This window comes from Staurois parvus, unplaced genomic scaffold (assembly GCF_062004578.1).
Source record: "Staurois parvus isolate SC_StPar_1 unplaced genomic scaffold, SC_StPar_1.0 ptg000509l, whole genome shotgun sequence".
Lineage (NCBI taxonomy): Eukaryota > Metazoa > Chordata > Amphibia > Anura > Ranidae > Staurois > Staurois parvus.
Window position 1 is genome coordinate 803,877 of NW_028318305.1, and position 27,630 is coordinate 831,506.

General features: G+C 43.8%; 1 protein-coding gene across 3 annotated transcripts in view; it reads left to right on the top strand.

Annotated features, from left to right (window-relative positions):
• The window catches only part of TBCE (tubulin folding cofactor E), a 505,807-nt gene that overhangs the window by 355,794 nt on the left and 122,383 nt on the right, over nt 1-27,630 (top strand). For all 3 annotated transcript variants that reach the window (XM_089690000.1, XM_089690001.1, XM_089690002.1), the window contains 2 exons: nt 16,143-16,207; nt 16,290-16,354. In XM_089690000.1, coding sequence (XP_089546126.1) covers nt 16,143-16,207; nt 16,290-16,354 — 130 coding nt within the window. The remainder of the gene's footprint in view (nt 1-16,142; nt 16,208-16,289; nt 16,355-27,630) is intronic.

The following is a 27,630-nucleotide window of genomic DNA, read 5'->3' on the forward strand; positions in this document are numbered from 1 at the left end:
GCTAAAATATGGGTCAGTATCCAATTGTCCACACCACTGACTGTTATTAAAGGAACCTGCTAAAGCTACATTTTGTCCTTACATAGTTAGTCTTGCTGAAAAAAAACAGAAGTCCATCCAGTTGATCCATAAAAAAAAAAAAAAAATGCTATAATCCTACACCCACAGTTGATCCACAGGAAGGCAAAAAACCCAGCAAAGCATGATCCAATTTGCTCCTGCAAGGGAAAAATTCCTTCCTGATCCCCCGAGAGGCAATTGGATATTCCCTGGATCAACTTTACCTATAAATGTTAGTAACCAGTTGTATTCTGTGTATCCAAGAAATAATCAAGGCCTTTTTTAAAGCAATCCCCTGAGCTGGCCAGAACCAACTCTAGAGGGAGTGTATTCCATTTTTCTCAGCTCTTACTGTGAAGAAACCTTTCCGTATTTGGAGATTACATTTCTTTTCATCCAGACATAAGAGTGCCACTTGTCCTCTGTGATGACCTCAAAGTGAATAACTCTACACCAAGTTCATTATATGAACCACTGAAGTATTTAATCTCCTCTTCTCAAGAGAGAATAAATTCAGCTCCTCTAATCTTTCCTCATAGCCATTTACCCAATGTTTTTTGTGAATTGGGTCCCAAAATTGAACTGCATATTCCATATGAGACATTGCTAATGATTTGTACAGGGGTAAAATGATATCCCTCTCTCTCTCTGGAGTCTATACCTCTTTTAATACAAGAGAGGATTTTGCTCGCTTTAGAAATCGCAGTTTGGCATTGCATGCCATTATTAAGCTTATGATCTACCAGAACTCCCAAATCTTTCTCCACCATTGATTCCCCCAGTTGTACTCCCCCTAGTATGTATGATGCATGCATATTCTTATCTCATATTCTCCCCCAAGTGCATAACCTTTCATTTATCAACATTAAGCCTCATTTGCCACATAGTTGCCGAATTAAACAGTGCATTGACGTCGGCTTGTAAGTTGGAGACATCCTCTAAGGTCGTTATTCCATTGCATAGCTTGGTGTCATCTGCAAAGATTGAAATGGTATTTTTAATTCCAGACCCTAAATTGTTTTTATATACACTGCGTTCCAAATTATTATGCAAATTCTATTTAAGTGTCACAAAGATGAAATATTTTGTTTTTCAGTTTAACTCATGGATGGCATTGTGTGTCAGGGCTCTTTTGATCACTGAAAACAATCTCAGACACCTGTGATAATTAGATTGGCTGGTGAGCCCAATTTAAGGAAAAACTACTAAAGGACGGTGTTCCACATTATTAAGCAGAGCACCATTTTCAAGCAATATGGGGAAGAAAAAGGATCTCTCTGCTGCCGAAAAGAGTGAAATAGTTCAATGCCTTGGACGAGGTATGAAAACATTAGATATTTCACGAAAACGTAAGCGTGATCATCACACTATTAAGAGATTTGTGGCTGATTCAGAGCACAGACTGGTTCGTGGAGATAAAGGCACATTGAGGAAGATTTCTGCCAGATCCATGCATTGGATCAAGAGAGCAGCTGCTAAAATATCATTACATAGCAGCAAACAGATATTTGAAGCTGCTGGTAGAGTCCTCCAGAGTCTTGCAACTGTGCATAAACCTTCTATTTGGCCACCACTAACCAATGCTCACAAGCAGAAATGGCTGCATTGGGCAGAAAAATACATGAAGACTAATTTTCAAGCAGTCCTGTTCAATGAGTGCTGTGCAATCCTGGATGGTCCAGATGGATAGAGTAGTGGATGGTTGGTGGACGGCCACCCTGTTCCAACAAGGCTACGACGTCAGCAAGGCGGTGGTGGAGTCATGTTTTGGGCCGTAATCATGGGAACAGAGCGGGTCGGCCCCTTTAGAGCCCCCGAAGGTGTAAAGATGACCTCTGCAAAGTATGTGGAGTTTATGACTGACCACTTTCTGCCCTGGTACAGAAGGAAGAACTATGCTTTCCGTAATAAAATCATCCTCATCATGACAATGCATCATCTCTTGCTGCAAAGAATACCTCTGGATCAATGGCTGTTATGGGGATAAAAGGAAAGAGAGTCATGGTGTGGCCTCCATCCTCCCCTGACCTCAATCCTATTGAGAACCTTTGGAGCATCCTCAAGCAAAAGATCTATGAGGGTGGGAGGAAGTTTACATCCAAACAGCAGCTCTGGGAGGCTATTCTGACATCTTGCAAACAAATTCAAGCAGAAACTGTCCAAAAACTCACAAGTTCAATGGATGCAAGACTTGTGAAGCTGCTATCAAATAAGGGGTCCTATGTTAAAATGTAACGTGACCTGTTAAAATGTTTAAAAAGTTAAAATGTTGTTTTGATTGAAATAGCTTTTGATTTCAGTAAATATGCTGCAAACACAACAAATGACAATTTTCAGTTCTTTACAACCTATAAAGTGTTTTGAAACTTACTGTGCGTAATAATTTGGAACAGTGCATTGTAAGTGTTTTATGTTTAAAAAAAATTCTGTTATCATTAGGAGGTTTGTTCAATAAAATTTGAATTGTACTCTTAATAGTTGATAACATGAGAATTATGCGGACTGTTATTTACATCAATTATTTAGGTAAATGAGAAAAATATCAATTGCATAATAATTTGGAACACGGTGTATATATGTGTAAAAAAGTAAGCGTCCCAACACTGAACCTTGGGGTACACCACTAACAACCCTTGATCATTCAGAGTATGAATCATTAACCACTACTCTCTGAAAAGGATCTTTTATCCAATTTTCTATCCATTTACATACTGATTTTTCCAAGCCTGTAGACTTTACCTTACACATTAACCATGGGCGGGGAACTGTGTCAAACACTTTTGCAAAATCCAAGTATACCATGTCCACAGGCACCCCTCTGTCCAAGGTTTTGCTCATCTCCTCATAAAAAGAAATCAGATTGTTAAATATGCTCACAGTGGACCTGATGAGATTCATGCCACAGAAATCTACTGACAAATCTTAGGAGGCTCTTCACCCACCTCCAGATTTCCCACGACCGAGTGGCCACGAGAGTGGTAGTTTCCCTAGATATCAAAAAATCCTTGCTCTATGGGCACCCCAGGTTAGCTCTGAAGATAGGCCAGGCTCTCTCGCCGTATTTTCCAATAAGCAAAGGCACTAGATAGGCCTGCCTTCTCTCACACTTCTTGTTTGCTTTGATGATGGAGCCTATGGTGATAGCGCTTTGATTCTTTGTGGATATGGGGGCTATGGAGGTGGGAGGGATAAAGGAGTGTGTAGCTCTCTAAGCTGACGAATGAAGCGACCTTAGCCCTTCCTTGAGAGCAATGTTCCAGATACTGTCCAGTTTAACTTATCTATGGGTACAAATCTCTGCTAATGCCTTTGATTATCCTACTTTGAGTCTCCTACCCCAGCTTACGATGTTGAAAACCAAAACGGAGGCATGGCAGCGATTGCCTTTATCTCTGATTGGAAAAATTAATTTGTTGAAAAGATTCTCCCTATGTTTTTATACTTCTGAGGCATGCTCCCGTATGGGTACCTAGCTTCTTTCTTTTTTTTTGGTCTCTGCTAGACAATGGCTGATGGGAGATGATGGAGACGCTGCTACTGTTTTGAAAGCTACTCTGGTAGTTCTGAAGTTTTTGATCTATACCTCAGAATATACTGACCCCCAGGGCCATTTCCTATCTTGATTTGCCTCATCAACAATACCCAATACACTTTGGTCAATGCGCATGGTCCAAACACAAACCAAATAACCAAATCTAATTCTGCCAACAGTTACATACCAAGATTTCATCACTCAGAAAAGGCAACTTAATCATCAGAGGAGACTTCAATATAGTTGGAAATTTCCACCTGTCCTCTTCTTCATTAAAACGCCCCTCCCACCTACTTGCTGAACCACTTCTTACACACCAATGACCTATACGATATTTGGAGATGCCAGCATGGGGTAGAAAGAGACTATTCATACTATTCTCCCTCCCAATGCTCGTATTCCAGGATAGATTTCTTCCGCTCTGATAAATGGACCTTGCAAAAAGTCACCTCATCGGACATACAGTGAGGAACAGAAGTATTTGAACACCCTGATTTTGCAAGTTCTCCCACTTAGAAATCATGGAGGGGTCTGAAATTCACATTGTAGGTGCATTCCCACTCTGAAAGTCAGAATTAAAAAAAAAAAAATCAGGAAATCACATTGTATGATTTTTAAAGAATTTATTTGACTTGCACTGCTGAACATAAGTATTTGAACACCTGAGAAAATCAGTGTTAATATTTGGTACAGAAGCCTTTGTTTGCAATTAGAGGTCAAATGTTTCCTGTAGTTCTTGACCAGGTTTGCACACACTGCAACAGGGATTTTGGCCCACTCCTCCACACAGATCTCCTCTAGATCTGTCAGGTTTCGGGGGTGTCGCTGAGCAACACGGAGTTTCAGCTCCCTTCAAAGATGTCCTATTGGATTTAGGTCTGGAGACTAGCTAGGCCACTCCAGGGCCTTGATATGCTTCTTACGGAGCCACTCCTTGGTTATCCTGGCTGTGTGCTTCGGGTCGTTGTCATGTTGGAAGACCCAGCCACTCAATGCTCTGACTGAGAGAAGGAGGTTGTTGCTCAAAATCTCACAATAAATGGCCCAATTCATCCTCTCCTTAATACAGTGCAGTCGTCCTGCAGAAAAGCACCCCCAAAGCATGATGTTACCCCCATGCTTCACAGTAGGGATGGTGTTCTTGGGATGCAACTCATCCTTCTTTTTCCTCCAAACACGACGAGTGAAGTTTAGACCAAAAAGTTCTACTTTGGTCTCATCTGACCACATGACTTTCTCCCATGCCTCCTCTGGATCATCCAGATGGTCATTGGCAAACTTCAGACGGGCCTGGACATGTGATGACTTGAGCAGGGGACCCTTCCGTGCAATGCATGATTTGAAACCATGACGGCGTAGTGTTCTACCGACAGTGACCCTTGAAACTGTGGTCCCAGCTTTCTTCATGTCATTGACCAGCTCCTCCCTTGTAGTTCTTGGCTGATTCCTTACCTTTCTTATCATCACTGATACCCCACGAGGTGAGATCTTGCATGGAGCCCCAGTCCGAGGGAGACTGACAGTCGTCTTTAGCCTCTTCCATTTTCTAACAATTACTCCAACAGTTGATCTATTTTCACCAAGCTGCTTGGCAATTGCCCTGTAGCCCTTTCCAGCCTTGTGGAGGTCCACAATTTTGTCTCTGGTGTCTTTTGACAGCTCTTTGATCTTGCCCATGGTAGTAGTTGGCGTCTGACTGACTGTGGGGTGGACAGGTGTCTTTAAAGAGCTCAGACAGGTGCTACTAAGTTAGATTAATGAGTGGAGTAGAGGTGGACTTTTTAAAGGCACAGTAACAGGTCTTTGAGAGCCAGAATTCTTGCTGTTTCTTAGGTATTCAAATACTTATGTTCAGCAGTGCAAGACAAATAAATTCTTTAAAACTCATACAATGTGATTTCCTGAATTTTTTTTTTCAAATTCTGTCTCTCAGAGTGGGAATGCACCTACAATGTGAATTTCAGACCCCTCCATGATTTCTAAGTGGGAGAACTTGCAAAATCGCAGGGTGTTCAAATACTTCTGTTCCTCACTGTAGGCTCAATCACATGGTCCGATCATGCTCCCATAAGCATTACCATTGGCAACTCGAATAAAACATACATCACACGTCCCTGGAGATGTAACTCTTCTCTACTGGAAGACCCCACTAATCGGAAAACTATTATGGAAGCTCATTCTCTCTTCTTCGACACAAACGACACACCTGACATCTCTGCCACTACCTTATGGGCTACATATAAAGCTTATATGGGGGTGATACTTATGAAGATAAACTCTCAAATTGTTATTAAGAGAAGGTGCCAGGTTGAAGAGGCTCTAAGCTCTATTAAAAGGGCAGAGGAACTATACAAACATGACCCTAATGCTGTTAACTCTGCTTTCTTATTAGCACTTAGGAATTAATTTCTCTCCTTACTATTATTCAGATATGACCTTAACTTGCAGAGAATGAAAGTGAAGTATTATTCTCTAGGAAATAAAGCCAGTTCTCTACTAGCTAGATCAGTTAAACAACAACGTCTCAAATCCAAAATAAATTCAGTCCAACATCCCTCTTAAATTCTCCGGTAACCAATCCTCTTAGACATAGCTAATGTATTTGCTGAGTTTTACCAATCTCTTTATAACCTTAAAGACGATGAGGACAAAATTCAACCATCCTCCGCCTCCATACAACTTTTTTTAAACTCAGTCTCACTCCCTGCTCTACAACTTTTTTTAAACTCAGTCTCACTCCCTGCTCTCTCCCCAACCCAACTCCAAAAAATCTCTGAACTGTTCTCCCCCAAAGAAATTGAATCAGAGATTAAAACTCTCTCACTTCACAATTTCCCAGGAGGAGACAGTTATACCAATGAATACTATACAGTAAATGTTTTGCTAACATCCTCTCTCCGCACCTAACAAACCTCTTTAATCATGCCGCACTCTCTGGCTCTCTACCCAAAGAAATGTTACAATCTATCATCACTACGATTCCTAAACCGGGCAAAGATTCCCAATTAGTACAAAACTATAGACCCATATCGCTCATAAACACAGATATGAAATTATTTTCAAAATTAATTTCCCACAGATTGCTCTCCTATCTTCCAACCCTGAAACATCCAGGTCAAGTGGGGTTCATACCAGGGCGACAAGTCCCAGACACCACTAGATGATTAATCTCTCTAATCTATAGCCTAGTAACTCAAAAATGCCTTCTCTGCTTCTCTCATTAGACACTGAGAAGGCGTTTGATCGTATTCACTGGGGATTTATGAAAGCTGTTTTACAAAAATATGGTATTACAGCTTGGTTCCAAAATGCTATCATGTCTTTGTATTCTTCTCCTTCTGCCAGAGTCCTTAACGATGGCGTACTCTCTCAGCCATTTAACATCACCAATGGCACGAGGCAAGGTTGCCCTCTATCCCCTACGGTGTTTGCGCTACTTATTGAACCTCTTGCGAAAAGGGAGGAGTCCGCATTTACAGACATCTCATATCAAGGGTCTAAACACAAGGTTAGCTTATTTGCTGACGATACCATCTTAATGGTCACCAATCCTTCCCAGTATTTACCTCTAATCCGTTCAATGCTACGCCAATATGCAGAAGTTTCCTATTACAAATTAAACGAAAACAAATCTCTTAAACTAAATTTACACACACCTCCGAAAATTCAGCAGTACCTCACTAAAAAATTTCCCTTTACCTGTACCAATCAATCCATTCCCTATTTAGGAATTAATCTAACACCTTCTACCTCTCAACTTTTTGACACAAATTATAAGCCACTTCTTCAATCCCTACCGAAAGGGCTCCAGTCGCTTCGCACAAACGGCCTTTCTAAATTAGGATGTATTGCGGCTCTAAAAATTATTCTTCTACACAAATTATTATACATCTTTCGGACCCTCCCTATACTAGTACCAAAAATTTTTTTCAACAATCTTCAGAGACAAATTTCTCAATTCCTCTGGGATGTGTCACAAATTTACTAATCCTTCCACCCCATTCATATTTATTCATACTACTTGGCTACAATCCTTCACCAAATTTACTTTTGGTGGCACCTGACTAAAGAAAAAATTTGGTCCCTTATAGAATTATCACTATTCCGCCCCCTTTATCCGCAGAACCTTCTTATCCTACGCTCAGTAGACCATATGCGTCCCTCTCTTAATCATCCATGCATCAAAGCTTCACTAGCAGCCTGCTCCATGCTTCTCTCCTATAATTTCATGGAAGCTACTTCAATACCTGTCCCCATCACCTCCTTACACTCATTTATGCCATATCTCAATCTTCACGTATGAGAAAAATGTGATATCAAATTAATCCTACACCTCTATTTCACAAACGACATAGCATCCTTTCAAGTTCTCCAAAACAAATTTTTGTTACCTGCATCGGAATACTTTAACTGAGGATTGTCCACTGCATCCACTCTAAAAATATTTCTTCTAACTCTACGCTTCAGACCCAGTCCAAATACCCAGGAAAGGAGATCTCCCTGTTCTACTCTCACCTCATTAAGTTAAAACTATCCATAAGAACATCATCCTTACATAACTGGAAATTGATACTTGGCCTATCCTTTTCAGATCACACAAATCTTCCCAATGTGCTACGCATTGGGAATCTTATCTAAAAATCCTCCATCAATGGTACTTAACTCCCGTCCAACTCTCAAAAATGTATCCTGCCCATTCCCCACAGTGCTGGCGTCATTGTGGAGAAATAGGCTCCCTCCTACACTTACTATGGTCTTGCAAATCTCTGAAATCATTTTGGAACAGTATTTTTAATCTAATATCCGAAGTAATAGTATCCACATTGAGCCCTGACCCTTCCCTAGCATTATTCCACATTGGTCTAGATAGCGTGCTTTCTAAATCCCGTTGTATAGTTATCCACATACTATTTGCTGCCAAAAATAACATCACCAGACAATGGAAATCGCTTACATCTCCCACAAAAACAATGGTGATTACTGATATAAATTATTAATGTGACATTGAAAGGAGATTTTCTTTTGCCAACTTATCATACTCAAACATTTGTTCGCTCCTGGTATTAATGGTCACTCAGTGCCAATTGTAAAATTAAAATCTGATGACCCACCCCCTTTGGAGTATTACACATTATCTTGACTGGTATGTTGTTTTCTAGCCTTTTAGTTCAGGCAGTTGTTCCTATATCTGCTATATTTCTTCCCCCTTCCCCCTCCTATTACCCCTTTCTTCCCTATATTCCCCATGGTTCTTAGTTGTCCCAGAACAGAAAGAAATTGGTTCCAGCACTGTACAACTTTCATTATAAATGTATATACTATATTGGTGTAATCGGTTGGAACTGTCAATCACTATCTGAATTGCTTGTAAAACAAGGAACCAGTACTGTTTCTCTGTTCGCTTATATGTTAATGTATTTGCTGAAAAACCTCAATAAAAAATATTTGAATATAAAAAGTGTTCCTTTAATTTTTTTGAGCAGTGTGTGTATGTATGTGTGTGTGTGTGTGTGTGTGTATATATATATATATATATATATATATAAAACTTTTTTTTTTAAATATGTGATGCTAGGTAAAGAAAAATATATGCCAGTTGTGTCAAAGGAGCCAGCCACCGATGGGCATTCGTCATCTAAAGCTACATGCTTGAGGATTTATAGGGAGGCAACAGTACTTTTGAGGGATTACTTGAATTTATATTATTTACTTATATGCTTCTTTAATGCCTGAGAGGGTGACATCTGAGAGGGGGAGAGAGTGGCCTAGAAGGCTAAGGATTCCAAGTCTCTTGAGATGATGAAGGGGCATGTCAGTAATGGACTTGCCAATGGTGGTGGGACTCATCTGCCGTGGGGGCTGCAGTACCAGGGCTGGCCAGCGGGTGCTCTCAGCAACCAGTAGCTCACTCCTGCAGTCAGCCATCACCTGAGGCTGATTGCAGGAGGTGTATTTAAGGAATGGCCAGACCTGCAGTCAGGGCCTTAGTGTATGTTTCCCATGAGCCCCTGTACCTGCATCCTGTCTGATCCTGCTTTGATCCTGACTCTGAACGAACTCCGCCTGTCCTGACCTCGGCTATTCCTGACCACTCTTCCGCTCGCTCCTGGTACCCTGTTTGATCGTTAGCTACCGACCCGGCCCGTCTGAGTACGTTGTGCTCCATATATATATACATATATATATATATCAGTTTAGGTTTGGGTTTGTTTCACCTTGTTGTATGTATTTGTGTTAGTTTTGGGTTTGGTTTGTTGCACTGCGTTTATGTTTGTGTTGTCCTTAATAAATTATCTTGTTTACACGCTATACCTGAAGTCTGTGTTTCCCTGTGTCGGTCCACACACCTCTAGTCATTCCCAGAGCCCTGACATTACACCAAGGCCAGTCCTGACCAGAAGTGGCTGCACAGGGAAGCCATCTTGGCTTATTGTTGTGAAGGATGCACCCTGAGGGTGTTGTGTATTTTGTCGCTGCTAGTCCTAGATGACAGAGATTATGCCTATCAGACTCTGAAGGAGTATGCCAGGGATCAGCTGCTAGAATGCATACGGATCGCTCATTTCCCAGTAGATCAGGGCATGGAGTTCTCTTAGGTGCAACCATTGATTCAGGTTTGTGCAGAGTTGGCTTCATCTGGTACCCCTGAAAGCAGGGATGGCTTTTTGCTGCCATTTAGTACAGACCAAGTAGAGTCACTGGTATGGTTATTGGAGGATGATGTGGCTTGCTTCTTGGAGCATTATTCAGCATGTTCACAACAGGTGCTAATGGATTGTATAAACGCAGTGCAGTCTTTGGTCAGACAGGCTATGTGTAAGCTGAGCTTTGTTCAACCAATACTACAGTCCTGGTCAGACTTGTTACACCCAGCCTCAGGCAGCTTGCAACAAACCAGTTCTGCTTCCAATCATTCCTCTGCTCAAAGCTCTATTCCTGCATTCCCAACAGCACCCCCAGTGACAGCCCAATATACCCTGTTCCCACTCGCTGCACCTATCCTGCCTTTAACCCTGTAAAAAAGGCCGCTGTAGCAACTATTCCCTCCTCTGTTCCATCCTCCAGCTCTTCTCTGTCTCCAGCTACTCCCTCCATTTACAGACCTGCATTTATTTGCAGTGCCTCAGTAACTAAACCCAAGAAGAAGCGAAAATTCTTTCCAACCAGTATCCAAACCGGTCAGCTTGCCATCTGTGAACCCGCCTTCCGTTGTTCAGCCTGATGCCTGATGACCCAGTGTACGCTACCCATCCTGATGACCCGATCCAGCCTGATGACCCGATCCGGCCTGATGACCTGATCCGGCCTGATGGTCCTACCCAGCTTGATGGTCCTACCCAGCTTGATGATCCTACCCAGCCTGATGATCCTACCCAGCCTGATGACCCGATCCAGCCTGATGATCCTACCCAGCTTGATGATCTGGTGCCCGCTACCCAGCCTGACGATCCTACCCAGCCTGATGATCCTACCCAGCCTGATGACCCAACCCAGCCTGATGATCCTATCCAGCTTGATGATCTGGTGCCCGCTACCCAGCCTGATGGCCTGATCCAGTCTGATGGCCCGATCCAGCCTGATGATCCTATCCAGCTTTATGATCTGGTGTACGCTACCCAGCCTGATGACCCGATCCAGCCTGATGACCCGATCCAGCCTGATGACCCGATCCAGCCTAATGACCCGATCCAGCCTGATGATCCTACCCAGCCTGATGACCCAATCCAGCCTGATGATCCTATCCAGCTTGATGATCTGGTGCCCGCTACCCAGCCTGATGGCCCGATCCAGCCTGATGGCCCGATCCAGCCTGATGATCCTATCCAGCCTTATGATCTGGTGTACGCTACCCAGCCTGATGACCCGATCCAGCCTGATGACCCGATCCAGCCTAATGACCCGATCCGGCCTGATGACCCGATCCAGTCTGATAACTCGGTGCCCGCTGTCGAGCTTGGTGACTCGGTGCCCGCTGTTCTGCCAGATGACTCGGTGCCCGTTGTCGTGCCAGGTGACTCGGTGCCCGCTGTTGTACCAGGTGACTCTGTGCCCACTGTCGTGCCAGGTGACTCGGTGCCCGCTGTCGAGCTTGGTGACTCGGTGCCCGCTGTTCTGCCAGATGGCTCGGTGCCCGCTGTCGTGCCAGGTGACTCGGTGCCCGCTGTCGTGCCAGGTGACTCGGTGCCCGCTGTCGAGCTTGGTGACTCGGTGCCCGCTGTTCTGCCAGATGACTCGGTGCCCGCTATTGTGCCAGATGACTCGGTGCCCGCTGTCATGCCAGATGACTCGGTGCTCGCTGTCGTGCCAGGTGACTCGGTGCTCGCTGTCGTGCCAGGTGACTCGGTGCCCGCTATCGAGCTTGGTGACTCGGTGCCTGATGATCCTACCCAGCCTGATGACCCAATCCAGCCTGATGATCCTATCCAGCTTGATGATCTGGTGCCCGCTACCCAGCCTGATGACCCGATCCAGCCTGACGACTCGATCCAGCCTGATGATCCTACCCAGCCTGATGACCCAATCCAGCCTGATGATCCTATCCAGCTTGATGATCTGGTGCCCGCTACCCAGCCTGATGGCCCGATCCAGCCTGATGGCCTGATCCAGCTTTATGATCTGGTGTACGCTACCCAGCCTGATGACCCGATCCAGCCTGATGACCCGATCCAGCCTGATGACCCTGTCCAGCCTGATGACCCTGTCCAGCCTGATGATCTGGTGCCCGCTACCCAGCCCGATGGCCCGATCCAGCCTGATTACCTGATCCGGCCTGATGACCCGATCCAGTCTGATAACTCGGTGCCCGCTGTCGAGCTTGGTGACTCGGTGCCCGCTGTTCTGCCAGATGACTCGGTGCCCGCTGTCGTGCCAGATGACTCGGTGCCCACTGTCAAGCTTGGTGACTCGGTGCCCACTGTCGAGCTTGGTGACTCGGTGCCTGCTGTCGTGCCAGATGGCTCGGTGCCCGCTGTCGTGCCAGGTGACTCGGTGCCCGCTGCCGTGCCAGGTGACTCGGTGCCCGCTGCCGTGCCAGGTGACTCGGTGCCCGCTGTTGAGCTTGGTGACTCGGTGCCCGCTGTTCTGCCAGATGGCTCGGTGCCCGCTGTCGTGCTAGGTGACTCGGTGCCCGCTGTCGTGCCAGATGACTCGGTGCCCGCTGTTGAGCTTGGTGACTCGGTGCCCGCTGTTCTGCCAGATGACTCGGTGCCCGCTATCGTGCCAGATGACTCGGTGCTCGCTGTTGTGCCAGATGACTCGGAGCGCGCTGTCGTGCCAGGTGACTCGGTGCTTGCTGTCGTGCCAGATGACTCGGTGCTCGCTGTCGTGCCAGGTGACTCGGTGCCCGCTGTCGTGCCAAGTGACTCGTTGCCCGCTATCTAGCTTGGTGACTCGGTGCCCGCTGTTCTGCCAGATGACTCGGTGCCTGATGATCCTACCCAGCCTAATGACCCAATCCAGCCTGATGATCTGGTGCCCGCTACCCAGCCTTATGGCCCGATCCAGCCTTATGGCCCGATCCAGCCTGATGGCCCGATCCAGCCTGATGGCCCGATCCAGCCTGATGGCCCGATCCAGCCTGATGGCCCGATCCAGCCTGATGGCCCGATCCAGCCTGATGGCCCGATCCAGCCTGATGATCCTATCCAGTTTGATGATATGGTGTAAGCTACCCAGCCTGATGACCCGATCCAGCCTGATGACCCGATCCAGCCTGATGACCCGGTCCAGCCTGATGACCCGGTCCAGCCTGATGATATGGTGTAAGCTACCCAGCCTGATGACCCGATCCGGCCTGATGACCCGATCCGGCCTGATGGCCCGATCCGGCCTGATGGCCCGATCCGGCCTGATGGCCCGATCCGGCCTGATGGCCCGATCCGGCCTGATGGCCCGATCCGGCCTGATGGCCCGATCCGGCCTGATGGCCCGATCCGGCCTGATGGCCCGATCTGGCCTGATGGCCCGATCTGGCCTGATTACCCGATACGGCCTGATTACCTGATACGGCCTGACGACTCGGTGCCCGCTGTCGTGCCAGGTGACTCGGTGCCCGCTGTCGTGCCAGGTGACTCGGTGCCCGCTGTCGTGCCAGGTGACTCGGTGCCCGCTGTCGTGCCAGGTGACTCGGTGCCCGCTGTCGTGCCAGGTGACTCGGTGCCCGCTGTCGAGCTTGGTGACTCAGTGCCCGCTGTTCTGCCAGATGGCTCGGTGCCCGCTGTCGTGCCAGGTGACTCGGTGCCCGCTGTCGTGCCAGATGACTCGGTGCCCGCTGTCGTGCCAGATGACTCGGTGCCCGCTGTTGAGCTTGGTGACTCGGTGCCCGCTGTTGAGCTTGGTGACTCGGTGCCCGCTGTTGAGCTTGGTGACTCGGTGCCCGCTGTTCTGCCAGATGACTCGGTGCCCGCTATCGTGCCAGATGACTCGGTGCCCGCTGTCGTGCCAGGTGACTCGGTGCTCGATGTCGTGCCAGGTGACTCGGTGCTCGCTGTCGTGCCAGATGACTCGGTGCTCGCTGTCGTGCCAGGTGACTTGGAGCCCGCTGTCGTACCAGGTGACTCGTTGCCCGCTATCGAGCTTGGTGACTCGGTGCCCGCTGTTCTGCCAGATGACTCGGTGCCTGATGATCCTACCCAGCCTGATGATCCTATCCAGCTTGATGATCTGGTGCCCGCTACCCAGCCTGATGGCCCGATCCAGCCTGATATCCCAATCGAGCCTGATGGCCCGATCCAGCCTGATGGCCCGATCCAGCCTGATGATCCTATCCAGTTTGATGATATGGTGTAAGCTACCCAGCCTGATGACCCGATCCAGCCTGATGACCCGATCCAGCCTGATGACCCGATCCAGCCTGATGACCCGGTCCAGCCTGATGACCCGGTCCAGCCTGATGACCCTGTCCAGCTTGATGATATGGTGTAAGCTACCCAGCCTGATGACCCGATCCAGCCTGATGGCCCGATCCAGCCTGATGGCCCAATCCGGCCTGATGGCCCAATCCGGCCTGACGACTCGGTGCCCGCTGTCGAGTGTGGTGACTCGGAGCCCGCTGTCGTGCCAGATGACTCGGAGCCCGCTGTCGTGCCAGATGACTCTGAGCCCGCTGTCGTGCCAGATGACTCGGTGCCCGCTGTCGTGCCAGGTAACTCGGTGCCCGCTGTCGTGCCAGGTGACTCGGTGCCCGCTGTTCCACCAGATGACTCGTGCCTGCTGCTCCACCTGATGGCCCGGTGCCCAGCCTGATGTGCCTCTGTCCGCTGCCCAGCCTGATGTGCCTCTGTCCGCTGCCCAGCCTGATGTGCCTCTGTCCGCTGCCCAGCCTGATGTGCCTCTGTCCGCTGCCCAGCCTGATGTGCCTCTGTCCGCTGCCCAGCCTGATGTGCCAGCCCCTGATATCCAGCCAGTTACCTAACCCAGGCGGTGGAACATTTTGCCCACTAAGGACTGTTTGGAGCGTCCTGAGGCCGCTCCTTAAGGGGGGGGGGTACTGTCAGGAATGGACTCGCCAATGTTGGTGGGACTCATCTGCCGTGTGCGCTGCAGTACCAGGGCTGGCCAGCGGGTGCTCTCAGCAACCAGAAGCTCACTCCTGCAGTCAGCCATCACCTGAGGCTGATTGCAGGAGGTGTATTTAAGGAATGGCCAGACCTGCAGTCAGTGCCTTGGTGTATGTTTCCCATGAGCCCCTGTGCCTGCATCCTGTCTGATCCTGCTTTGATCCTGACTCTGAACGAACTCCGCCTGTCCTGACCTAGGCTATTCCTGACCACTCTTCCGCTCGCTCCTGGTACCCTGTTTGCCCGTTAGCTACCGACCCGGCCCGCCTGACTACGTTGTGCTCCATATATATATATATATATACATATATATATATCAGTTTAGGTTTGGGTTTGTTTCACCTTGTTGTATGTATTTGTGTTAGTTTTGGGTTTGGTGTGTTGCACTGCGTTTATGTTTGTGTTGTCCTTAATAAATTATCTTGTTTACACGCTATACCTGAAGTCTGTGTTTCCCTGTGTCGGTCCACACATCTCTGGTCATTCCCGGAGCCCTGACAGGGCATCTTCTCGTGAGATTTGGGATCCTCAGCATTTCCAGGATCTTGCCAGGAAGTCTGATCCACTTTTAAGAGTAAAATTACGCTGCTAACAAGTACCAATTGGTTCACTTTAAACTGTTTTGTGACAATAGACTTTAGATCTTGGAGTTGTAAGAGAATTGTGTGCCTGTACAATGGTTTAGAGCTTGGTTTACTTTGTACCTCTGAACATGCACTATGAGTAATATAATTGCAGGTTCCATGGCACAATGTCCCCTTCTGGCTTAAGCTGTGTAAAGACTTTTCCAAAACAACTCCACTTACCTTGATCCACCAGTATGTGGTTGGTATTGTTAGCGCTGTTGAATTTAAAATATGACAAAGTGCAAAAAAATAAAAAGTGGATCCAAAATCCTTTGTCTGACGTTTCTGTTAGTGGTAGTTTGTGAAACACTGACTAGAGAGAGATGTGGTTTTAATGTAATAACATACATTTTTGTCTCTTTGCAGATTGAAACAACTGATAATTACAAACAATAGAATTTCATCAATTGAATTTCCTGTCACTCATTTTGGTCAGTTTCTTCTTGTTTTTTTAGTCTTTTTTTTTTTCTAAACTATGCATTAATGTTGTTTATTTATTTTGATTTCATTTAGGGTACAGTACCGAATTTTTTTCCTGCCTTACTAGTTTATCAGTTGATGGCAATAATATACTACTGGTAAGATACAACATTGATTTATTGGTATCATTTAGTAAAATGTTTGTTAGTGGGGTACCTGGGTAGTATCACCAGTTATTTTAATCTCTGTAAATAGACCTGAATAGATACAGTATCCACTAAAACTAAAGAGAGACATAAGACTACATATGTGCCAGTTCAAAAAAAGTTAGGCAAAATTGCAAAAAACATTTACACATAGCAGTATACAAATGTTGTGACATTCCAGAAAAAAAGTTTATCTTACCTGTAAGTTACATTGTTTTGGGTGTGCAAGATACCACGTTTTCAGGCTGGGGACTTCATTACTTCAGACTACAGTCTTTGGATCCTTTGAATGTGCTGAACAAATAGGCGTGATTAAAATTATGTGCAGCTTCCTGTACAGCAATAGAAATACAAAATATTTAAGTTAAGATTGTGATCAAGGCCAATATATGGCTTAGGCATACCACTGTATAATGCATTTTCATAATAAAAAGTTTGATGCTATTTGGAACCCTGAATCAAAATAAAAAAAAGAGAGTGCACTATTAAAAAAATAACAATGTATGTCCTGTCTAGTTGCACAGCACTGATGATTTGCACAATCTGCATTATCAGACCATCTTGTGTACAAAGTAGCTTCATCTCACTGAAGTTAAAATACAGGAGTTTAAAACAACTGTGTTTAATAAAAGCTATTTCTTAATCATTCATTAGGCAACAGGGCGTCAAAGGAATTCAGAGCTGATTGGGTTATACTACTGCATACAAGTGAATTGGCTACTTGTTTAGTCAGCCAGGTATAACAACTCCCCTTCCCATCAAGCATCAATTTCTTGCTCGTGTCCTACCAACAAACCCACTTCAATTGACATTTTTTCATTTTAACCCTGTTTTGTGAGCATGTTAGCGCTTTGCTGTTTCCCACCCTTAAGTTGGCCTGCTTTAGTACATCTCAGTTGTCTCAGAATTTTTTCTGACTCTGTGTCCTTTAAAAATGAAAAAGAAAACAAGATATTTGCTTTCCATTAAGTTCAGTAAGGGACACAGATCCCACCCCTCTGTCTTAGGCTTACTCCTATAATTGCTTTTGTACATTATATCTGGCTCACTAGCAACTTTTTTGTTTACCAGTGTCTCTTCTAGGCAGCAACACAACCCTGTTGTCTCAGAATTCATTCTGACCCCGTGTCCTTTAATGAACTCCAAGCAAAGGATTTTCTTAGTCACACAGCACAGGACACAGAAGATTACAACTTTACCATGGGTTATATGCTGCTACCTTCAGGTGATTGGACACTGGGAAAAAAAATTTGCTGCTGGGACATTCACTATATAACCCCTCTTGCTCCCAGCTGTCCTCAGTTTTTTGCTGGTGTCCTTAGGCTGTCTATTGGAAGAAGATGAACTTCTTCCTATGGAGGTTTTTTTGATCATACAGTACAGTACACAGGCTTACATTGATGATGACCATGGCTAATATGCTGCCACCTTCAAGTAAGGACACTGGCAAACAACATTTTTTTAGCACAGCCCATATAATCCCTCCCACTCCCAGAAATCCTTAGGTTTTGCTAGTGTCCTTGGGTAATGGACAGCCTCTGTCTACTGAGATCAGGTTTCTGGTTTATAATTCCAATTTCTACCTGAAAGACTCAGTAAATTAAATGCAAATATTATACATGAGTATGAATGTCCCGTATACTGTGTACTATAAATAAGTAAATAAATAAAGAGTCCAAGGTATAATATTGTGACTTGATATGCCCAGTGCGGGTACTAATCCTGCATCCAGATGTGAGAGTATGGAAAGATTGCCCACTCACCAGAAGCGCAATCTTAATGCACATATAGAAGTCTTGGGTAGCCGCAGGTCCTGTATAGGTACAGCCTGGTAATGGGTAATGCATAAAAAGATTGGCCAGGCTGGGAGCAAACTTGGCCCCCATTGCGATGCCTCTGGTCTGTAAATAAAAGGTATTCTTGAACCAGAAATAATTGTTTTGCATCGCAAAGTTCAGTAGGTCCAAAATAAATGTTTTATGAGTGGTAGAGATATTGTCAGCCAAGTCGAGATAGTAATTTGCCGCTGTCATGCCATCATTGGTTCAAGAATACCTTTTATTTACAGACGAGAGGCATCGCGATGGGGGCCAAGTTTGCTCCCAGCCTGGCCAATCTTTTTATGGCCAGGTGGGAGGAGGACATCATCTATTCCAGAGAGTGGCCCGAGCTCATCTTTTACAAGCGGTATATAGATGATGTCCTCATACTATGGCAGGGTGAGGAAGTAGCCCTTATTAACTTTTTTGGAACACTCAATAATAATAACCTCAACATCCAGCTTACTTACGAATATAGCACCAATCAAGTCAACTTTCTAGATGTTACCATAATAAATAAAGGAGGATACTGCACCACATAAGCCTATTTCAAACAATCAGACAGAAATGGCTACATCTCCACAGATAGCTGCCACCACCCACGATGGTTGGCCGGCATACCAAAAAGTCAATTTATGAGGATACGACGAAATTGCACTAACATTGAAACCTATTACGATAAAGCAAGCATCCTTAGGCAAAGATTTATAGAAAAAGGTTATACGGCTGACTCTCTAGATATGGAGATGGATAAGGTAGCAAATATGAATAGGAACAACATGCTTTCTGGCCCACCAACACTAAAAAAGAACATGTTCTGTCCATTCATTACCCCTTTCTCCATCCAATATAAATCTATACGTCAGATAATTAAGAAAAATTGGGATGTGCTTAGAGCAGATCCAATCCTCTCAGATGCTCTACCAGTGCAACCAGAAATTGTCTTTAAAAAGGTGCAATCATTGCGGAACACTATTGCTCCTAATGTAACAGATCCCCCCCCTCGCCTTGGTTTCTTTACTAATCTGAAAGGATTTTTCCCCTGAAAAAGATGTCAAATTTGCCGACATAGCAACATGTCAAAAAAGAAAATTGAGTCATTTACCTCAACTACAACGGGAAAGTCCTATGACGTATCCACTTTTATTACTTGCAATACCAGATATGCGGTGTATCTCCTGGAATGCCCATGCCGTAAACAGTATATCGGCCGGACCACCAGAAGACTCCGAGACCGTTTTCGTGATCATATATACAATATTAAAAGAGGTTTCCGTGAACACTCACTATCGAAACACTACAGGGACTTCCACCATAGGGACCCATCATCCCTTAAGTTTGTAGGGATAGATGTAGCAAAACAACATTGGCGTGGCTCTAATAGATGCAGACAAGTTTCAGGTTTAGAAACTAAATGGATTTTTGAAATAAAGACTATGACTCCTGCAGGCCACAATGTTGAATTAGATATAAACTGCTTTATTGATAACAGCTAACATTCTCCACTTTGCACTTTATATCCCATATTTATATATATTTTATTCTGATTGACCACCATTATGAATATCACATGTATATAGTTTGTACAGTCTATACTGGCGTTTTGATTTTAACTTAGAGCGACTTCTTATAATATATAACGTATATTTCATTATGTATATATACATCTTATATTACATTTTAAGCGATTATTATCTTCATAATTATTATCTTTATCATTATCCTTACAATTTTTATACAATTTTTATACATATATATTTGTCTTATCTGTATGTTAACTATTTTAAGCTCATTATGAGCATTATTTGAGCGACATATTTATGTTCAATGAATCAAGTATGATAACTACTTAGCTCTATTGTTTACTTATTGTATACAATTTGCATTTCCCTTTTTTTGCCTCCTCATAGTATAAAGCTATTAGCTATACCTAATTTTACCCGTTACAGTATGCAGTTATGGGTTACACTTAATTTTAGCCCATCACATCTTGTTCCAGACTATTTATTCTAGTTATAACATCTGTAGATGACCCGATCTCCAATAAAATGGCGACCGCAATATTCGCGCAGGCGCAGTAAAAGGAGGGTCTCCAGACTTTATCCATCAAACCTATAATATGGCGATCGGAACACTCGAGCATGCGCAGTTTTATGCGCGTCTTCACACTGGTAGGTCTCTAGCGGGCATCTTGACAGCATTGTGAGGGCACTGACAACAGGGTAGGAGGCTGGCTGTTGGAGAGTGCTTACTCTGCACTCTCACTCGCCGCCATGTTCAGGCTCCCAGAGTGCAGTCTTTCAGGTAGCATAAAAGTGTAAGGACTAGCGAGCGCACATAAAAGCAGCTAAATGCACCAAAAGGAACCACAATAACCTTTCTGAAACAAGCAGCAATATAAATAAAGTGCAGCGCTAAAAAAATGGATAACCAGTAAATGAAATGCAAATATTATACAAGAGTATGCATGTCCTGTATACTGTGTACTATAAATAAGTAAATAAATAAATAAGAGTCCAAGGTATAATATTGTGACTTGATATGCCCAGTGCGGGTACTAATCCTGCATCCAGATGTGAGAGTATGGAAAGATTGCCCACTCATCAGAAGCGCAATCTTAATGCGCATATAGAAGTTTCAGGTAGCTGCAGGTCCTTATTTAACATGGCGGCGAGTGAGAGTGCAGAGTAAGCACTCTCCAACAGCCAGCCTCCTGTTGTCAGTGCCCTCACAATGCTGTCAAGATGCCCGCGAGAGACCTAGCAGTGTGAAGGGGGGTCCCTGCGGAGGAGCAGTAGCCCGAGCGGGGTGAAGAGGAGGAGAAGCTTCTGGAGGTTAAGCCGCAATGAGACGGCTGAGGTCCCTGGACGGAGTGCCGGGTTGCCTTCAGTTGGTAGGGACACGGAGACGGCCACGTGACCAGCCGTAAAGGAGCGCTGGGAGGAGGAGAAGCCGGCTGGCGTCTCACAGGGAGAGAGAGACGCCGGTCAATTCCCTGTGATTACGGGTGCACGGGACACAGAAGGAGACCCCGAGTGAGGAATCCACCAAAAGAGTGGACACAGCACAGGAAAGCAAAGTCCCTGAAGAAAAAGCCTGAAGCTGCCTCACAGAAGAGAGGAGACAAGGGGAAGGTGAGTGAGAGTGGCTGGGCTTGATGTACCTTGATGGATGTTGCTCAAAGCAGAAAGTGAATTAAAGGGGGAGATTCCCAGGGGGTCTGAAGAAGTAGGAGAGAAAGTGTGGGGTCACAGGTCCTAGAAGAGAAAAAATTTATTTTTGCAAAAGGGGGAATTAAAAAGGCTTACAGGACAATAAAATAACTAAATCATTTCCAGCACTTGGATAAGGGATCAAAGTTGTACTGACGGCATGAAAAATAAAACTGTTAAAGGAAGGGGGCCCAAGGGATCCCAAACAGGTATGATTAAAAAATATACCTCACAGGGGAATATGCCCCCAGAAAGCTCTCAAGGAGTAGGTGAAAGGAGTGAGATGGAAATCAGCATGGAAAACAGCCCTAGATTATCCCTGGGAATGGTTAACAGCAGCCAGCAAACGATAGGGAGAATTGAGGTAGGATAACAAGAAAAAGAACTACAAATGCCAAATAAAAAAGAAATGGGAGAAATGTTTAAAAATCTTGAAAAATCAATAAAACATGAGATGGCGATAATACAGAAAGATTTGGGGCAAATGTTATCTAGAGTGGAAGAGACAGAGGAAAAAGTAAAAAAAACATGCCCAAATTATCCTGAAAAAAAAAAGACAATAGAAATAAGAAAAGAACAAAGAAGGCTGCTCTATAAGATGGAGGATCAAGAAAACAGGGATAAGAGACGTAATTTAAAGATACGAGGAGTACCAGAGACTTCACAAGGGGAAAACCTAAGGGGAACAGTATGTAAAATGCTGAATAACATAATGGACAGATCTGCATCAGAGACTCTTAAATTAGATGGTGTTTATAGAATAGGAAAGTTTCAACAAGAAAGGGGTAAAGAAAAACTGAGAGATATAGTAGTTCAATTCCATAATTATGGGGATAAAGAAGAGATATGGAAGAAGATCAAAGGAAGAACAAGTATTAAATATGTAGAAATAAATATCCAAATTTTTGCAGATTTAGCAGCTAAGACACTGACAAGAAGGAGATCTCTGAAACCATTATTAGAGCAGATGAAGAAGCAAAATGTGCAATATAGATGGGGCTTGTCTAATCGGATGGAAAAATGGAGTTACAGCAAGTTTGAGATTTCCTGAAGATATTAGAAACTTTAACTGCAGAGAATGGAGATACCTAGGTGGGAAGAAGAGGAAGGAGAGATATGGGCTACTGAAAAAGAGGAATGGCAGCTAGTTAGAAGGAGAAATAGAGAGTAGAGTAGAGTGGGAGGGGAGGTGTAGAGGGGTGTCTTGTTTTTTTTTTTTTCCTATCCCTCCCCCCCAGCCTCCCACTCGGATGGTTTACGGGAAACTTATTGGATTGGATAATGGAGGGAGGACATTGGGGAGGATGGGGGGCTGGTAAGTCGTACATGGGCGGAGCTTCACCTCAAGGTCTGAATCGAAGGTGGGATTAGGCCCACAAATGATTCGTAGGCAAAATACTAGCCTAAAAGGGGGGAGGGGTACTAGGGGGGTGGAAGGGGTGAGAGGATGGGGGGTGGGAAGAGGGGGGATTTGGGGAGAGGTTAGTTAGGTTAAGACTCTGTGATATGGTGGGAGACACATTAGTAAGAGAGGAGATGAGAGGAGAAGTAGGAAAGAATGGAAGAGATACAGTTTGTAACTTACAATGTTAATGGATTAAATAGCCCCAGGAAGAGATTCAGGTTATTTAAGGAGCTTCAGCATAGATCATCTTCAGTGGTATTCTTACAGGAGACACAGTTGGGGAGAGAAGCAAACGTGAAATTAAATTCTAGATACTATCCAGTGTGGCTCTATGCAGATTTCCCAATTAGGAGAGCAAAGGGGTGGCAATAGGATTCGCGAAAAACATAAGGTTTGAGTTGGAGGACAGAATGGTAGATCCAGAAGGGAGATTTCTGTTTTTAAAGGGTACATTACAGGAAATAGATTGTAAAGTAGCAAATATTTATTGCCCAAATAAGAAACCAGGGGTATTCTTAAAAAATGTCTTGAAAAAACTAATGGATTTCAAAAAAGGTGGTTTGATTGTAGCGGGAGATTTTAATCTTTGCATGGATCCGTAGATAGATACGACCTCTCCTGTGCAGAAGTAAGTCTCTGAGATCCTTGAAGAGGATGATATTTCAATGTCAACTGGTGGATATATGTAGAATTAAGCATATGAAGGATAGAGACTATACTTTTTTCTCACATGCACACGAGATGTATTCGAGATTGGATTATATATTGCTGGAACATCCACTTATAGAGTCTTTGGTCAAAGTAAAAATAGAAGTAATGTCAATATCAGATCACGCTCCTGTTACAATGAAATTAACATGGGGAAAGGAGTTGAAAATGGGGACAATATGGCGATTAAATGAGACACTTCTCCTGGATCAAGAGACCGATCAAAGAATTAAAAAAGAAATAGAGCAATTTTTTGAGGAAAATGATACAGGAGATGTGTCTGTAGCAACAATATGGGAGGCTCACAAGGCTTATATTAGAGGAATCCTTATTGCGATTGGAGCAAAGAAGAAAAGGGAAAGAAAGGAAAAAATGAATGGGCTCCTCAAGGAACTCTCTGAACTTGAACAAATGCATAAAAGTAGAGTTACAAAAGAGATAATGCAGAAGGTAATAAATAAGAAAGAAGAACTAAATAATTTTCTGGAGGAAGAAAAGAGAAGAGTATTTAATAAAATGACAAGTGAGAGGTATAGATGGGGAGATAGGCCAGGAAAGTATTTAATGAGGGCTCAGAGGAAAAAAAATCTAGGAACTATATAGAAAAAATAAGAGATCCCAAAGAAGAAGTAGTATATTCAACTAAAGACATTGCTAGGGTGTTTAAAGAATATTATAGTAACTTATCTAATATTACCCCCCAGAATACCACAAATAATGAGGAAATAGGAAAAATTGAAAAAAGACAGACATATTTAAAAAATGCAGGATTATCCAAATTAAGTGAGGTACAATTGAATTCCCTAAAATCAGAAATAACGGAGGCAGAAATACAAGTAGCATTAAAAAGCACCATGGTTGGGAAAAGCCCAGGGCCAGATGGATATACGGTGAGGTATTATAAAAAATATAAAGAAATATTAGTACCTAAATTAAAGATATACATGAATGAATTGGGAGGAGAGATGGAAATGAGGCAGGAATCCCTACAAGCACATGTAGTTCTCATTCATAAAGAAGGAAAGGATGTCACTCTATGTTCAAGTTATAGACCGATTTCTTTGCTGAACACAGATACTAAATTATACTCAAAAGTCCTAGCAAATAGGTTGAAAGAACTAATGCCAGAATGGATACATCTAGATCAAGCGGGCTTTGTTCCAGGGAGAGAGTTCAGAGACAACGGATTGAGATCTTTGTTCCTCATCCATAAAAGTAGAAAAGAGAAAACCCCTGTGGTGCTGCTCTCGATCGATGCCAAAAAGGCATTTGATAGGGTAGATTGGGCATACATGATGGACACACTGGAAGTATTGGGGCTGGGAGTCAGAATGAGAGAATGGATAAGGAAGTTATATAGTGTACTTTCTGCAGCAATCATGGTTAATGGGGATCTATCAGAGTATTTCAGGATGCTAAATGGAACAAGACAGGGATGCCCGCTGTCTCCACTATTATGTTTTGTCATTAGAATCTCTATTGTCTACAATAAGGAATAATACGGATATAAAGGGAACAAGGATAGGAGACACAGAGCATAAGGTGGCAGCTTATGCGAATGATATGTTGTTTTTTGTGGGAAACTCGAGGATAACATTACCAAATTTAATGAAGTCATTGAAATATTTAGGAATAAAATTGACTGCCTCCCACAAGAACTTATATAAATTAAATTATATTCCATTATTAAATGAAATTAAGGATGGACTAAGGAAATTAGGAGGGGGAATCCCGCCATGGATATGTCGAATAAATTTGATAAAAATGGTAATTGTTCCAAAAATCTTATATAAATTTCAAATGATACCAATCAAACTTCCAGAAGGATATTTTAATATAATTAAAAAAATTATAAGATATATTTGGAAGAATAAAAAAACAAGAGGTTATGAAACTCTATGTAGAAATAAAGAGAAAGGTGGACTGGGAGTACCAGATTTTAAAAGATACTATAACTCGGTAATACTGACGAGAATTTTTGATTGGACGCATAATGCAAAAGGGAAAAGTTAGGTTAAAATTGAAAATGTATTAAGTAAAACTAATTTAAGTAGGATTATATGGGTGCCCACACAACACCGAGGATTAGCAGATAGCACAAGTTGGTTCACTTTAAATGTTTTAAAAGTTTGGGATGTATTGCACAGACAGAAAGGATGGGAATTTAATTCACTGTTAATGCCATTAGGATCCACAGAGTTCTTTCCCCCGGGCAAAGAGGGTATCACAGGGAAGTGGATTAAGAAAGAAGATGCACAATTAAGGGATATAATGGTGGGGGAGGAAATGTTTTCACTCAAGGAATTGGAAAAGAAAAAGGGAGAAGTTTTCACGAGAATGGACGAGTGGCGGTATTATCAATTGAAACACTTCATAGGGAAGCTTCTAAAACCCTTAAGAACTAGAAAGGATTGGAACCCTTTTGAACAGTTATTGGATACACAGGGAGATGGGAAACAGGGAATTTCTAAAATATATACAATTCTCACTGAAATATGCACAGATATAAGGCCACCATATATAGAAAAATGGGAAAGGGACATATGTGTAATAATAAATGAGGAAAAACAGAAAAAAATGTATAGATTAATTCACGAAAATATAAACATGCGGGAGGTAGAAATGTTTGGCAAGATGGTATATTACACCGAGTGTGGCACACAGATTGAATGGAGATAATTCACCTTTGTGTTGGCAGGGATGTGTAGGTAGAGGCACAATTTATCACATATGGTGGGATGTGTCCTAAAATACAAGCGTACTGGGAGAAAGTAGTGTACCTGATTCAGAAAATTACAGGGATTGACATCATATTAGATCCAGAGACTTGCCCTTTTCATAGCACTGGGCTCTAAGTCAAAAAGTATAAAACATCTGGTATATTGTATTACGTGAATGCAGTAAAGGGCTTGATACCCAAGTTCTGGCGGAGACAGGAGGTGCCGAAAATAGAGGACTGGGTTAATATGGTGGATCAAATATGTAAGATGGAGGAACTTTACCATATAAATGAAGATAAGATGGAGAGATATTATATAAGATGGAATAAATGGGAGGAATTTAAAAACTCAAAAAGTTAAAGTTAAATATGTGTATGTATGTGGGAATAATATAAAATAATATGAGTACACCTTTTTCTCCTCTTTAGAAGATGTGGATCCCCAGAAATGATTAGGAGAATGCAGAGTGGAGGGGGAGGGGGGGTGGTCGGGGAGAGGGGTGGAGGTGGGGGGGGGGTGGTAAATAGGAGATGTAGGGGGAGGCGTAATGGGTGATATGATTATTGTACTATAATTGTGTTAATGTTTTTAAAGAGAAAGTTTGTATAATTTATTCACATGAAAATTAATAAATATTTAAATTAAAAAAAAATTATAAAAAAAAAAAAATGAAAGACTGCACTCTGTTCTTCACGCAGAGAAGTCCTTCCTCCACTTGACTGCATCTAAAGCCACTGCAGCTAAATTGAAGCTTCCAGATTAGTCTCTCCTTGGCAGTTTTGGGGAACCATACTCAGAACCCGCAGCACTGATGTGTCCAACACTGGCACTCACACTTGCTACAGCAGGACAGCAACCTGCAGTTAGCTGCAGAGTTCTCTACAGTTCCAGGGCAGTAGTGATCTGCAGTGGTGTGACCCAGAGCCTGAAAAACAACCTCCTTGGAGGAGGTTGCCCTGCACAAGCACGGAATCCCAGCCTGGTGGGTTCTCCCCTGCAAAGGGTGGTGAGCCTGTTGCTTTGTCCCTCTCCCTGTCCCAACTCTTTTAAAATTCCAATGCCCCTCCCCCATTCCTGTGGGTAGTCCCTGGACACATGCACCCTGCATATAGGATGGAAGGCATGAGTCCATTATGCAGAGAGCAGAGTGTTGCAGGGCTGCTTTGGCACTTTTTAACCCTTTTGCTGACACAGACATATGTTGTACATCAGCAGCTGCAGCAGTTTTCACCTACACTTCCTAGCTAGGAGTGATTGGGACCCCCTATGGCTGGTGCCTCCAGGTAGAAGGGAGGGGGACCAGCAAACATCCATTATTAGGTTTTTAGTACAATGTCACATCACTCAAGTTAGCTATTTTTTT